We start from the raw sequence: 15,145 nt of genomic DNA, 5'->3' as shown, positions 1-15,145 counted from the left end.
GCGTGCCCTCCGGCGGACAGAGCGCTGGTCCCATGCTGGCTCACAGGGCAGCCCCGCAGACAGGCACAGCCGGACCACCTCGGCCACGCCCCTCCCGCCTGCTGTGCTGTCCCCAGCAGCGTGGTCACGTGACCCCACGCACTCCCTGTTGACTCGCCGATTGCCGGTCTCTCCTCCCTACGTGTAAGCGCCCGGGAGCAGGTCTTCCACACGCCCCCTAGCGAATGGCTGCGTGGCCGGCGACGCGGAGGTCGTAGGTGAGTACGCCGCCTGCAGGCTGGCATCTCAGTGGTGACGTGTGAGAGGCAGAAACCACGCAGGGTGTTGCCCGGACCAGAGAGGTTTCTGCCTAGGGCTGCTCAGCTCATCCTTAAAACTGCCTCCCCCTCCCCCCCCACTGTCATCTTCTGGTTACTCTCCGATCACTTATTCTCGGCCGCTCCCAGGACTTCCTATCCCCCTGTAGGGCATCAGGGTAAGTAAGTAATGAGAAAACAGCTCTGAAGCTCCTCTCTGGTGTCTGGCGCATAGCAGGCAGTCAACACCTTGGCTCTCTTATCATAGTGTCCAGCACAGGCCTGCAAGTCACTGGGGAGCACTTATTTCAATTTGCTCAAATTCTTCATCCCATACGAGACACACACACATTACCCCTAAAAGCACGGAGAACAAAACCCTGACTCGCTATTTTCTGTTTATCTCGGCGGGGCCTCAGAAATCTAATCACCCTCGTCCCCTAATTTTCAACTCCTTATCCCTTAGTTACATAAGGAGAATCTCTGAAGGTTTAGAGAAAGGAGTCCCACGTCTTTATCCACGTCACCTCTGCCTCTGTCTCCACGGCCATGGTCACTCTGTCCAGGACCACATATGGGTGACCGGTGACCTTTACCCTCTGACCCCACCCAGTCCACAGGCTCCTCAGCCGCTCGGAGAGGTCTTCCACGGCCCCTTCAGGAGGTCTTGCTTTGAGAGAGACGGAAAACATCCTGAACTCTTCCTGCATAGCTCGTCTCACAGACGGGAGTGTATATGTATTATTAGTGTGGTTCTGTAATACCTGTGTCTTCCTCTATCCTGTGTGCTTCACAAGAACAGAGGCTGTGACTGCTCTAGCTGCTGTCTCAGGAGGGTTAAGTGTGCGATAAAGACTTCCTGGGAAACATAGATATGAGCTTCTTCAAAACCTCCAATGTGGCTTCCAGAGCCTCATGGATTCTGACCTTCATTCCTAACTTCATTTTGTGGGACAAAATGGACCTGGAGAGCCTGACCAGGAGGTGGTACAGTGGATAGAGCGTTGGGCTGGGATGTGGAGGACCCAGGTTTGAGACCCCAAGGTCGCTGGCTTGAGTGCAGGCTCATCTGGTTTGAGCAAGGCTCACCAGTTTGAGCCCAAGGTCGCTGGCTTGAGCAAGGGGTCACTCGCTCTGCTGTAACCCCCGGTCAAGGCACATATGAGAAAGCAATCAATGAACAACTAAGGTGCCACAACAAAGAATTGATGCTTCTCATCTCTCTCCCTTTCTGACTGTCCCTCTCTCTGTCTCTGTCACACACACACGCGCGCGCGCACACACACACACACGGAACTGAAGAATCACCTGAACCTGTTATCTGCTTCATCGGTCTGTTGCCGACAATAATAACAGCAGGCACCATTTATTCAGGACATATTTGGCACACAGGCTGAAAGCTCTTCACATCTTACTTGATTTACAGTCTCGCGAGGCAGACACTTGAATCACGCCCATCTCACAGATCAGTTAACAGAGGCAAGCGCGTGCGGCCACCAGGTGGCAGTGTCATGCTTGAACACGGGGCAGGGCCACAGAGCCGTCCCCCCTTAACTCGAGAAGCTCTTCTCTCACAAAGGTGATCTGCTGATAGCTTACAAACCTTGCTGTGCATTTCAATGAGGGAAATAGCTCCGAAAGACTTTTGTGTCACTTCTCCTTAAACGTGGCCGCTTCTAGAAGGACACGGGTGAGCCCACATTCCTTATCACTAAGTGCACATAGAAAATCATCACCGTGACCCCCCCACGTGAAAGTACCCCCTGGGCTCCCGCCCCGCCCGCTTGCCTTCCTCGCCTCTCCAGTATCTTTCCCCATTCTCTCTGCACGCACACGCTCTCAACCCAATGACCCTGCACCAGCCCACCAGCCTGACCCTTGATCTCACCTCTCCTCCTCACCGCCTCCTGGGTCCGACTTCCGCCACCCACCGCGGCAGGACGGCGAAGGGCCCGACGCTATATGCTAGGACTTGATCCCAAGACCCTGGTTCCGATGTCAGATCCTCTGGTGAGGAGCGAAATAACCCCATGTGCATTTTAAAGAGAATACCCCGTCATCGCGGGGGGGGGGGTGCAGTGGACAAGAATGAGTCAAGGAGGTGGGCGGCCAGGCGGTGGGAGCTGTCAGCAGGGAGGGGAGGACGGTGTGGACAGCTGGACTTAGGCCTGTGCAGAGAGGCGGGGACAGAAGGGGCCAGGACGGGGAGAACGGGAGACCCTGGGGGCAGACCCCGGAACGAGATGAGGAAGTGGGCGGAGCCGGGCCCGAGCTCCAGGTTCCTGGCTCAGGAAGGAGGGCGGACAGGGTGCCATGCGTCGAGGCACGGGGACTCGGGAGGCCGGCCAGGGCCGGCCAGGAGGGAGGCTGGGCAGGGCGGTCTCGGGGGCGACGGCCCCTGTGCTCTGCGCTGGGCGACCCCGGTGGACGTGAGGCGTTTTAACAGTCAGTCAGCAGCCGAGCTGCACTGTGTATCTGAACCCTGGGTTTGGCTTCGTCCTTACCTTGACAGCAGGGACGGGCTTTCTGGGGACAAAGACGCATCTCTCGAGGGGCGGGAAGGCCGCGGTCTCTCCTCCCAGTGTCACCTTGCTCTCGGCGATGATGCTCTTGCGCTGCTCGAGGTAGGGCCCGAAGCTGGGCAGCCCCTGTGAGGAGACACGTGAGCTCAGCGGAGAGAACACAGATATCACCCACAAACAGACGTGCGTCCGAGACTGTTTCGTGGGTCCTATCACGAGGTCTTCATTCCTGGCCCACTGGGCTTCTAGGCACCAGGTTCTGTTAATTGTCAGAAAGAACCCAAGGGCACTCTATGCTTGCCAAATCATGTAGGTCTTAGAAATACCCATGTTAATTAAAATACATTTCTAACTGGAACCAGAGTTCGCGGTGACAGACCAGTTCCACCCACTGAAGAAAGCGGCTATTCGTCAGGCCGTTTGTCTGGTTCGAACAGACAGGAGGTGAGCTCAGTCGACACCTTTTCTTCCTCTCCACCAGGTTCTGAGCACAGTACAGACACAGCCACAGTCCCTGACAGACGCTCCTGTCAACAGCCAGGGCGCTCCACCCAAGTTCCCCTCTGTGTCTCTGCTTCACTGTGTTCAAATTCTTACGACATCTCCTGAAAGGTGGGAACGAATGTTGATTGCAATTTACCAGAACAGCTGAAAACAAAATGGTGAAAAATACTGATTTCTCGGTACAGAAAATAAATTCTATTTCGCATGAAGCAGACCCAAATAGAACCGGGGTGTGGAGGGGAAACAGAAACAAAAACACAGAGGAGAAAGTGGAGGGCATAACACCAATTTCGTCAGGATCCAAAGCCACACCACGGAGCTCTAAGTCTCATGGTTATTCCACTGTACTTCCCAAAGCTCGTTTGGAAATACTGCTGGGAAAATGTGAGCGGTTTCAAGTGAACACAAGAATGCCCTCCTGCTATGCACGGTGGCAAAGTGACTTCCTCTTCTCTTAGTTCCTCCTCTTCTGGAACCTCCGACCTCCCCTGTTACGGACACCAGCTGCTGGGGATAAGACATCACTGCACTCCGAAGGCCCCCTGTCCGCCCGCCCGACGGCCCAGAGGCCAGCGTGGTTGGACAGCACCCTTTCCCAGACCGCAGAAACACCCACTCTCTTTCTCTGGCTCCTGCAGAATGCAGCCCATTTCTCCAGCTCAGCGATGTTCAGTCGGTAGGCTGCACGAGTTACACCTGATGATTACAGTCAGGGGCATTGACCTCTTTTCCCTGAGATGGTCGAATTAAAAAAAAAAATGACAACAGCCCACACAACAATAGCGATCCAGTGGGACTGCCCCGTCTTGAACCATAAATACAGAGGTCACATAAGAGTGGCATCTGACGGGTCACGTCACAATTCAGGTTGCGTCTAATGGGTTAATTCTTGGTACCAGAAATCCTCATATATATATGTATGTATGTATATGTAGAGGCACTTGATTTTTTTTTTAAGTTACTTTGGAGCAAAAAGGTTGGGTAATTACTAGTATTAGTATTATTTTGTAAATCATTCAAAATGAGAGTTATTTTTATTGTCAGATCAGCAAAAAATATATATATATATATATTTGGTGTACTACAGAATTTGGGTAATTAGTTTATGTGTGCCATGGGTTAGAAAAGGTAGCCAATGGCGGCCGGGAAAACTATAGCACCCCAAGGTCTTCCTGACCTCTGCCCCACGACAGTGCATTGGTGAAACATCACACTTGTTTCAAAACACTGTCCTGCCAGTCTGTATAATGTACTAGTCCTAGGAAAACATGCTCTGTGGCCCTCCCAGGACACCAGCCAGAGAGAGACACCAGCAGCGAGGGGGTGGGGGAAGCTGTACTTAACGCGGCTCCAATTAAGGCAAACTGCAACCGAAAAGCTACATTGGCATGTTTACCTGTCTATGCTGAAGACTGTTTTCCATTATCAATTTGCTATAATTATGTCAACAAGTCAAACAAATAGAAACAGCGTTACGAGTGCCAAATTAATTTTTACACGATTAAACTAGAACTGTCTACTTCCTTGCTACAGCTTCCTACTTTCACGAATGACAATACTTAATGACTGCAGTTGTAGGACATGATAGGACGGAGGTGGAGAGTACATCGTATCTGTTCTACCAGAAGCGATGCTGTCTCTTTGAAAAGCATAACCTACATGAGGGAAAAACAAACCCTCCCTGCCGGTCTCAGAGGTACACGTAGAAAAGATAATGCTTGCTTTGAAACGTCCTCTTACGAAATGACTTTTTCTGGAAAGGTGGTTGAGATTCAACGTGGGGTCAAATAAATGGCCCCTGGGGACCCAAGAACATCTGACACGACGGCGGTGAACGCATCCCCACGGGACATGAATGTTTTTGGTTCGCCACTCTCTCCCCAGGTCTCCGATTCGTCAAGGACACCTTGTGTCCAGTCCTCCATCTGTGAAGATGGTCAGGAGCATGAAGTGTTGAAACACATGAGCTCCGTCCGGTTCTAGCTGAGTCTTCATGGTGGCAAGCCGGATGGACACCCCAACCTCCGTCCTGACGCTCCAACCTGGTCTTCCCTCACTCAACACCCTCCACGGCCACCCAGGACTTCACCGTGTTTCACAGGAAGTCATTCTTGGAACTTTAATTGTATTCTTTCAAACACAGACCAGAAGAGATTTCCCCCCTCCATTCAGATTATTCCTTATCCAAAGAGAGAAGAGTCAAGTAGCTGAATTTAAACAATGGTGATTTCAAATGGTTCCAACGATGAGAATAACATTAATAATCATAATAATAACAATATTGGAAGATCCCTTGGTGCTGAACAAAATATAACCTCAGTACATAGCTACCAGCTAGATATTTTCCATAATTTTTTCCTTTTTTTTTTTGACAGAGACAGAGAGAGAGTCAGAGAGAGGGACAGATAAGGACAGACAGACAGGAAGAGAGAGAGATGAGAAGCATAAATTCTTCGTTGTGGCTCCTTAGTTGTTCATTGATTGCTTTCTCATATGTGCCTTGACTGGGGGGCTACAGCAGAGCGAGGGACTCCTTGCTCAAGCCAGCGACCTTGGACTCAAGCTGGTGAGCCTTGCTCAAACCAGATGATGAGCCTGCCTTCAAGCTGGCGACCTTGGGGTTTTGAACCTGGGTCCTCCGCATCCCAGTCTGATGCTCTATCCACTGCGCCACAGCCTGGTCAGGCGAGAGGTTCTTAATTTAATGTAGATTCCTAAGGGGTTTTCTTTGGGTATTGGCCAGAAGAGTCAATAGAAAAGGAAAAAAAAACATTGCCAAACTTTTCTTTAAATTGAAAGCACACCCACACTGGGGACTCGGAGACTGCCCCACCAGCCCCCAGCCTTCACATGTGCTCAACAAACGGTGGTCAGTCTGGGTGCGGCTCTCAACAGCCACAGGGAGGTCCCAGAGCCCCAGGTCACTCCCAAGCCTTCCAGTCTGCCGCAAGCACTCTGCTTTCTGCGTTTGTATAAGAAAGGTAAATGTTGTTGGTTTTTGTGTTGTTGTTTTTTTAATTACATTGTACAAATTAAAAATGCCTCCAGGATATTTGAGTAGTGAACATTTCAAAGGTTAAGTTTTCTGAAAATGTAAAAAGATCAACTCTCCCCTGCACCCGAAGGACCGACCCCTTTCCACACACACAGCCTTTGGGCACGTGTTTGCATTCTGATCTCGCCAGAGAAACTCACCAAAGGAAAAGACAACAAAGCCCGTGTCAGGATGAATACACACTGCTGGCCACAGAGCCCGTGTGCAATCAGTGCCAGCTAATACAGCGTTTGTTTCAAATCTCTGCCCCGACGTACAGCTAATTGATTTCCTGTTCCGCGACCATGGACGACCGCCAGCCGGCAGTGGGGCGGAGAGCCCCTCATTCATTATTTCCTCCAGGAGAAGTTGTAGCCTGCAGGGGTAACTGAAGGTGAGAGAGGCTTTGAGCACCACACACTTTATTTTTTAAACAAAGCAGAAAGTTCTCTGAGCCGATCAGAAGTGGCTTTGTAAGGGACAGAAGGGAGCGACGCTCAGAAATGGTGTGATTTCTGTTTCAGTGGGGGTTCTCTGGGGATTCGTCACGGATGAATCTGTGCTCCCCAGAAGAGCTAAATCCTGCTCATTTAAAGATAACAGCCCCTCACTGCTAAAACTGTCCCTGTCTGGATATGAAGAGCATTACGTGGCCCATAGAAAAGTGACAACATCATGAATCAACAGTGATACCTTAAGCCAGCAAAGCTTTAAGGGGAAGGAGTCTATTTGGATTATAATTTATTCACGGATCAATCCGAAGGTAATTGAGCATATTATGAAGTAGAAAAGGGTTCTCGTGTCTAATAGAGGCAGGGATGGTATCTTCCAGTGCAAACTGCATAATTTTTATGAGAATGGCAGCAGGTTGGCTAATGGCACCAGTCCGTAGCACTGAAATGAACTGTTTTCCTCCTCACCCTCCCTTATCTGATGGGTGACAATAATAGCAGGAAAAGTAATTACTTTGATATCCAAGAGGCGTTAAGTTAAAAGCGAAAAGGATTTCAGGCTCGTGCGGAGTGCAAATACATGTTGAACATGGAATAATCTGAAACCCATGCACACATCTGGATGCGGGTGTGTCTGTGCACACACACGGGCTGAGGGTAGTTAACTGGAAAGAGTACGTTTCTCACTTCAGAAATGACTTTTTTTTTTTTTTTTACAAAAAACCAAGTTCACATATGACTTAATTACATTATTTATCTTTTGCCATTTATTCGACATTCGACGCATACGGAATGAAATTCCCACTCTCCGAGCAGGGAGCTGCGGCTGTGTGTCCTGTTACAGGTTAAATAACATCCCCATGTTACGTGCACCATTATCGTTGTTACTCGTTTCCTAAGTGTCCCTTGTCACTCATTAAGGGCCAGTGTCAGAGTGAATTATGCCTGGTTTTTGCGGTGATCGAAAGGCATGGGATATATTTATCCTTGGAAAGCGGGATGTAAATCAAATGACCAACCATCAGGGTTGAAAAATAAATGACTGATCTCCAACAAATTCAAAAAGGCACCGGCGTCCATTCCAGACGTCTCAAACGGATACTGCGTGTGGGCGCACGGGACTGGGGGTTCGGGTTCCCTTCGTCGACTCCTGTCACCCTCGCTCCAGTCGCGGCGCACCGGCCGGCTGCACGGTAGCCGGGAGCTCCGGCTGACCGCCTGCTCTGTCCAGTTTGAATTCAGCTACCTGTCTCCTTCCCTTCCCCTCACGAGGACCGTCAGCAGCGAGAGGCTCACACGTGACCCTGAGTTTCAGCTCAAATTCCACGACTGAGACTCAGAAGCTTCAGATTTTCCTCAGCGAATGGCATGTGACCCTTAATCCCTGACGGCGCTAATCCATTTCTCATGATACCATCAAGTCTGGACAGGGATAAGACTGTAAGGAGACAGAGAGAGAAGGACCAGCTGTATGTTATCGTAACACTACGTGGTGCCCAGTGGTGTCCGTCGGGGCACTGGAGTTGGACCTCGACGTATTTGAAGTTAATGAACTATAACTGTCAGTTTCACCTGATCCATGAAGCCTACAACTTTTGATTTAAAAAAAAATGATGTCTCTATATCAGTCAAAGGCAATCACAGTTCACGCTTTACTGTGAAAGCAGTAAGCCCATGTGCAGGGTGGTCCGGGAACCGATGTAGGAGTCTCATTTGCATTAAAAAATCACTGTTTTACACTCATTAGCTGTGTGTCTATGAGCCACTTACTTAGCCATCCTGCTCCTAATTTCCCTGATCACTTCAACGAGAAGGATGGCATGTAACTCGCGATGTCGCTATCAACATTGAACGGAACAATATTTGTAAAGCTCATGCCGGCCAATTTATCCCCAGAAACCCGAACTGCTGATGTTGCATCGTGTACCGGGCTCCGTGATCCCGTGTTTACGCGATCATCCAACCCCTGGTGAGGAATGTCCCCTCCCTGTCACGTTCACAGGGACCTTCCCACTGGGCGTTTCAGTCTCTCCTGGTCATCACAGCACCTACGCCGTCTTCGCTGACCCCCACCCAGGGCTCCCGGACAAACCCCCACCCTCCCAGTTACGGCCTCATCACCATCACCATTTACCCACCCTCCCCTCAATAGACTGTCGGTTTTTGATTCCACGCATCATAGTTACAGGTAAATTTTCAAAAACTTAGCAGGGGTCCCCAAACTTTTTACACAGGGGGCCAGTTCACTGTCCCTCATACCGTTGGAGGGCTGCCACATACAGTGCTCCTCTCACTGACCACCAATGAAAGAGGTGCCCCTTCCGGAAGTGCGGCGGGGGCTGGATAAATGGCCTCAGGGGGCCCCATGCATCTTGTGGGCCGTAGTTTGGGGACCCCTGCCTTTGTGAGTCTGAGCCAAACACGATGTATTTTTAAAAATCCTGCTGGCTGTTTGAAATGCCAGATGATCCCAATTATTTTGTTTTTTAATAAAGAAATTAAATGATATAAATAGGTTCTTTCAATATTAAAATGCATATAAAGGGAAAGATAGCATATTTACACCACCTCTGTGATTCACAAAATTCAAAACACTTAAGGCGCCAGGCACAATTTATACATACAAGCCAACTGCCGACCCGGAAGAGCCAGCGGTCAAGCCGTCAAGAGCAAGGGCAGTGCGTGAGACAAGGGCCCCGCAGCGGGGATGCACAGTGTGAGATGAGCAATGTCCATGGGGGACGACCCTGGCGGAGGGTCCCAGCGCTGCTCAGGGATGGGCGTAGGGGCTCGGGATGAAGGAGCTGAGTTCTGAAACATAAAGTGAAGGCAGGTTGTCGAGTGATGGAGGTGGAGGTGTGGGCACCAGGGAAGGGGAAGAAGACCCTCCAGGTGAAAGGAACCCCAGGGGGAGAAGGAACCCCAGGGAGAGAAGGAACCCCAGGGAGAGAAGGAACCCCAGGGAGAGAAGGAACCCCAGAGAGAGAAGGAACCCCAGGGAGAGAAGGAACCCCAGAGAGAGAAGGAACCCCAGGGAGAGAAGGAACCCCAGGGAGAGAAGGAACCCCAGGGGGAGAAGGAACCCCAGGGAGAGAAGGAACCCCAGGGAGAGAAGGAACCCCAGAGAGAGAAGGAACCCCAGGGAGAGAAGGAACCCCAGGGGGAGAAGGAACCCCAGAGAGAGAAGGAACCCCAGGGAGAGAAGGAACCCCAGGGAGAGAAGGAACCCCAGGGGGAGAAGGAACCCCAGGGAGAGAAGGAACCCCAGGGAGAGAAGGAACCCCAGGGAGAGAAGAAACCCCAGGGAGAGAAGGAACCCCAGGGGGAGAAGGAACCCCAGGGAGAGAAGAAACCCCAGGGGGAGAAGGAACCCCAGGGGGAGAAGGAACCCCAGGGAGAGAAGGAACCCCAGGGAGAGAAGGAACCCCAGGGGGAGAAGGAACCCCAGGGAGAGAAGGAACCCCAGGGGGAGAAGAAACCCCAGGGAGAGAAGGAACCCCAGGGGGAGAAGGAACCCCAGGGGGAGAAGGAACCCCAGGGAGAGAAGGAACCCCAGGGGGAGAAGAAACCCCAGGGAGAGAAGGAACCCCAGGGGGAGAAGGAACCCCAGGGAGAGAAGAAACCCCAGGGGGAGAAGGAACCCCAGGGGGAGAAGGAACCCCAGGGGGAGAAGGAACCCCAGGGAGAGAAGGAACCCCAGGGGGAGAAGAAACCCCAGGGAGAGAAGGAACCCCAGGGGGAGAAGGAACCCCAGGGGGAGAAGAAACCCCAGGGAGAGAAGGAACCCCAGGGAGAGAAGAAACCCCAGGGAGAGAAGGAACCCCAGGGAGAGAAAGGTGACACTTTGGACGAGGCACTGGGGCTGGGGCAGCAGGAAGTCCACCCTCTGCTCTGGGTTTGATCAGCTACCAGAGCATGAAAAGGTGAGTCTGGGTTGTGAAGTGACCAAGTGGGGACGCCTGCTGGGGAGAATGTCACTCAAGAGAGGAAAAGCCACCACGAATGGGAGGCATACAGAAATAAAGGAGGTAGGACTAGCTTTGTGACCCGCTCTGTGCAGGTGCTGGGGACTCAGTGACCAGGCACGCTGGCTCTGCCCAGACCAGCTGATGGCCCGGACGGACACAGACTCATATTCAGCGGCACTGAGGTCCTACAGGTGTTTTATATTAAAATATATTATTTAAATGATGCAGATTGGTGTCTTCTAAAGAAACAAAGTTCGTTGTGTGAAGGAGTAATTTCTCAAGCGATGCCTTCAGCTTGGAGTGTGGCAGGTTAGGTGCCGATGGCCTGATGTAGGAGAAACAACAACAGAAAGATGGCCATGTCTCTGTGCAGGGGCAGTGTGTGTGTGTGGGGGGTCTGAGCTGGGGAAGAAGAGACGAGAGGAGACAGAAGAGGAAAGAGCAGCAAGGCTGGCAGGGGTCGGAGCGAGGTGCGGACGGCGGAGGCCTTCCACCGAGGAGGCGCTAACCCCCGACTCTAACCTGTTCGTCTGGGGCACGCTACACCCTCCTCTATGACCCCTGAAACTCTAACAGAGCCCCTACACGCTGCCACGCCCTGCACAGGCGACTTGGAAGAAAACCAGCGAAGCAGGCTTGACTTCCGTGGCTAGGATGTCATGCAGCTCGAAAAGAGTAGAAACTGAGGCGAGGTCAGATTTGAGGGAGACCCAGAATGACCCGAGAGCGGGGGTCCACAGCCAGAGGTGACCCAGAGAACGCCATTCCCAGGCGTTTCATAGCGTCTGGGGCGGAGGGGGGAGAATGACCCCGAACGTGGAAGCTGAGGTGCCGGCAGTGGCTGAAAAGCAGAACAGACGGCCGACGAGATTCTGAAAGAGATTCTACTGGACACTGGGAAACAGAACCAATATTCATTACACATCCCAACCTCGACGTCTGACGGTGGTCTCCCGCCACCACCACCCGGTGACCGCTGTGCCCTGCTCCGGCCGGGACCGCTGCCGACACCACCAGCTCTCCTTCTCTCTGACGCAGCTCCTCGGTGACACGCCCGTCTCCACCTCCCTCCCTGCTCATCTTCCTGCCAGGGGTCTCCTCTCACTGTTCCCCACGAGCTCAGCCTCTCAACCACCTTCCGGGTCTCACGGGCATCGTGTTAAGTGGCGGCTGCCGCGGCTGTGGGCTACAGAAGTGTCACTTCTCGGCCAGAATGAACATCGAGTCACCGTGGCGGGGAGCGTGGGAAGACCTGTGCGTGTGTTTTGTAACGAAGACAGAGCCGGGGAGAGGATAGGGGGAAAAGCCACCTCCTCAACAACGGCTGTGGTGTCAGGGCTGTGAGCCGCGTCTCACTGTCGACTCCATGAAGACGAGACGTGCTGTGTGCCAGGCCCGAAGCAGAGCACACGAGTAACGGTCTGGTCCTCACTGCCACCCTGGGAGGTGGGCACAGCCCCCCTCACCCCAGGCAGATGAGAAGACTGGGACTCAACAAGGCTGAGTGACTTGTTCTAATTCTCACTACCAATACCTGGTGGAGCCAGCACGCAAACCCAGGCTCCAGATGACCGGCAGCGTGCGATGCTGTCACTCGTATTTCTCCACAGTCCCACAGAGCTTTGTATAAGGTATGTGACATACATAGGTAAGTCAATATATGAGTATATAGATCTATTTATATATATTATATATATTTATATTTATTTTATTTAGTGAGAGGAGGGGAGGCAGAGACAGACTCCCACATGCACCCCAAATGGGATCCACCTGTCAAGCCCACTAGGGGGCAATGCTTGCCTATCTGGGGCATTGCTCTGTTGCTCAGCAACTTAGCTCTTTTTAGTGCCTGAGGTGGAGGCTATGGAGCCGTCCTCAGTGCCTGGGGATAACGTCCTCTGATTGAGCCATGGCAACAGGAGGGGAAGAGAGAGAGAGAGAAGTGAGAAGGGGAGTGGCAGAGAATCGTATGGGCGCTTCTCTTGTGTGCCTTGACTGGGAATGGAACCTGAGATATCCACACATCAGGCCGAAGCTCTACCACTGAGTCAACCAGCCAGGGCTTTGATACATTGTTTGATTGCCATAAAGAGGCATACGACACACACACTCCACTCCTTGAAATCTGTGCTTCCCATTCCCGGCATTCCACCGTCTGTGGAGGGAAAAACATCTCACACAGTGGACATCGTTAAAAAAAAAAAAAAAAAAAAAAGCACAGAACACACACCACTCGAAATACCTGTGTTAGTCCAGTCCTGTTTGTTCCCGGCCTCAAGTGTAATGAGCGCTTGTCATCAGTGCAGGGGAAGAGCCGGAGTGTCACACGTGGCCGCTAACGCAATGCCACAGATCCGCTAACGCAACGCCACAGAACCACTAACAAAGCGATTAGGAGCCAAATGCGAATTTAATACGCTTTCTTCTCGAGGAGCCATGCCGCACGGGAGGCACCTTTCTGGAGGAGGGACGTGGTCTGTTGGGGACACACTCGGGTGACAGGCGATGGGGCCCTGGTGCTCTGAGCTTGCTTGTGACTCAAGGGACTCCCTGGTAGAGTGGGTTCCCTCATCTGTGAAAGGAGGCGGCTGGACAACATCCTGTCTCAGGTCCTTCCCAGGGACACGTTTTGTTCCCAAATTCAGTTACACCCTCAGGGTTTACGCCCAGACAGCACCAGCGCGTCTTGTAGAAGAAACACTGGACTGAGTTACAAATTGTACCGCCCCCCCCCCCCCACTTAGCTAGAGAACGTTCTGGATCTAGTTCAGCTGCACACGACGAGGGTCAGGCTAACGTGTCTCCAACTCTCAAGGTCGGGCGTGTTCATAAACTGCTGAGGACTCCCTGGTCCCAGGTGCAGCCGCGGAGCTATCACAGCTGTTTTATCTCAAAGTTGATTTTTAGGGTTTCTATGCTAAGTGGGAGATTGATAGTGGAGGGAATTAACACGAAAGTCAGTGTCAGTTTTTGGGGGAAAGGAAAGAGTTTCCCAAGGTAATTACTTGCCATGGTAGCAGGAAGTAATTAACACGAGGAAGGAATCTTTTACATGCGTGAGGAAATGCTCCGGAGACCACAGCTTCTGCGGACACAGAAACACCGGCAAACGTCCCTCAGCTCCGGTCAAGCACCATCTCTGAACCTGTCGGTGACTCCTGAAGGCGGCCACTGCCCAGCAGACGGGGCGGGGGTGGGGGAGGTTCTGCATCGCTTCCCAAACTCTATGACCGTTGTTTCTGCTTTCTCTGTCTTTCCTCGTAGACAAAAAACGTTTTGAGGACAGGACACTTCTGGAACGCGTTTTCTATTTCCCCTCACTCTTGACACATGGCCGGCCTTAATGAGATGTTTCATGAATGAATGAAGAGATACAATCAACAGAAAGCTACGCTGAAGAAAGTCTAGCTCGCTCACCGGAAGTGGATCACAGCGGAAGGATGACAACAGATGGACCCCGACTGGACACTTTTCATATAAAACGTTCAGAAAGATTCTCTCTGTGCACAATGCTTGCCAACAGTGGGGTTCAGCTAATGCTCAGTGACCAAACAAATAATATTTGGCCTGGTCCGTAATGTTACATCAGCCAATCCCTGATTAAGAAAGGAAACACTTATTTTGAATGGCAATAATGTCCTACAGCCTAGTAGCATTTCCAGTAATCTGGTATTGTAGAGTCTAGTTCCAACCATTCAGAGTCAGTGTCTCAGAGCTCAACAGAAATCACCTCTTTTGCCTTTCCCAGGTTCTCTGTTTAAAATTCTCTCTCAGGAAAATAATAATGACCAACGATTTCACTCTTCTGCCTTATAGCAAGCAAAAAATAAAAATAAATAAAAAATAAAAAGGACATAATTATAAAAACCATTACTTAAAAGTGTACTTGGAACAATTCTAAATCTAGGCAATTATTGCCTTAAGGCAAAGATTTAGCTACAGGGGAGGACGATCGACTTGATTTTGGGGGGGCTTTCCGTAGCCATATGGCTGCATAGTTCATGCTGCTGGCGTTAGCCCCTGCCCTTGGCCGCCTGAGCCTGGTGCAGAGAGGAGCCTAATGCCGGGCAGAGGCTGAGGCCGCACAGCGAGGTGCCGTCGGAGCAGAGCCACTCGGCTCGGAGCAGAATAACCCGAACGCAATTTGCTGAGCCCCCTCGGAAGTCAGCCAGCTGCTGAACATCACACAGCCCCGAGGCGTGAGCAAACGAAGCAACGGGGTCACAGCGCTCTCTCTACAGGGCCGTGCTAAGAATTACCTAACATATCGAAATTCTACGGCATACACCCAGAGTCTGTACACAGCTGGCACTTGATCGATGTCCGTCATCATCAACAGCCTTATTATTAAAATTTCTTTTATTTATTC

The 15,145-nt window shown here is 51.5% G+C and overlaps 1 protein-coding gene across 1 annotated transcript in view; it reads right to left on the bottom strand.

The window, feature by feature from the left end:
- Window positions 1-15,145, bottom strand: part of DPYD (dihydropyrimidine dehydrogenase) — a 660,046-nt gene that overhangs the window by 12,913 nt on the left and 631,988 nt on the right. Inside the window, exon 21 of the mRNA XM_066246448.1 lies at window positions 2,801-2,944. Coding sequence (XP_066102545.1) covers window positions 2,801-2,944 — 144 coding nt within the window. The remainder of the gene's footprint in view (window positions 1-2,800; window positions 2,945-15,145) is intronic.

Source organism: Saccopteryx bilineata, chromosome 11, assembly GCF_036850765.1.
Source record: "Saccopteryx bilineata isolate mSacBil1 chromosome 11, mSacBil1_pri_phased_curated, whole genome shotgun sequence".
Taxonomy (NCBI): Eukaryota; Metazoa; Chordata; class Mammalia; order Chiroptera; family Emballonuridae; genus Saccopteryx; species Saccopteryx bilineata.
The sequence above is the reverse complement of the archived record's forward strand: the minus strand, read 5'-3'. Positions and strand labels throughout refer to the sequence as shown.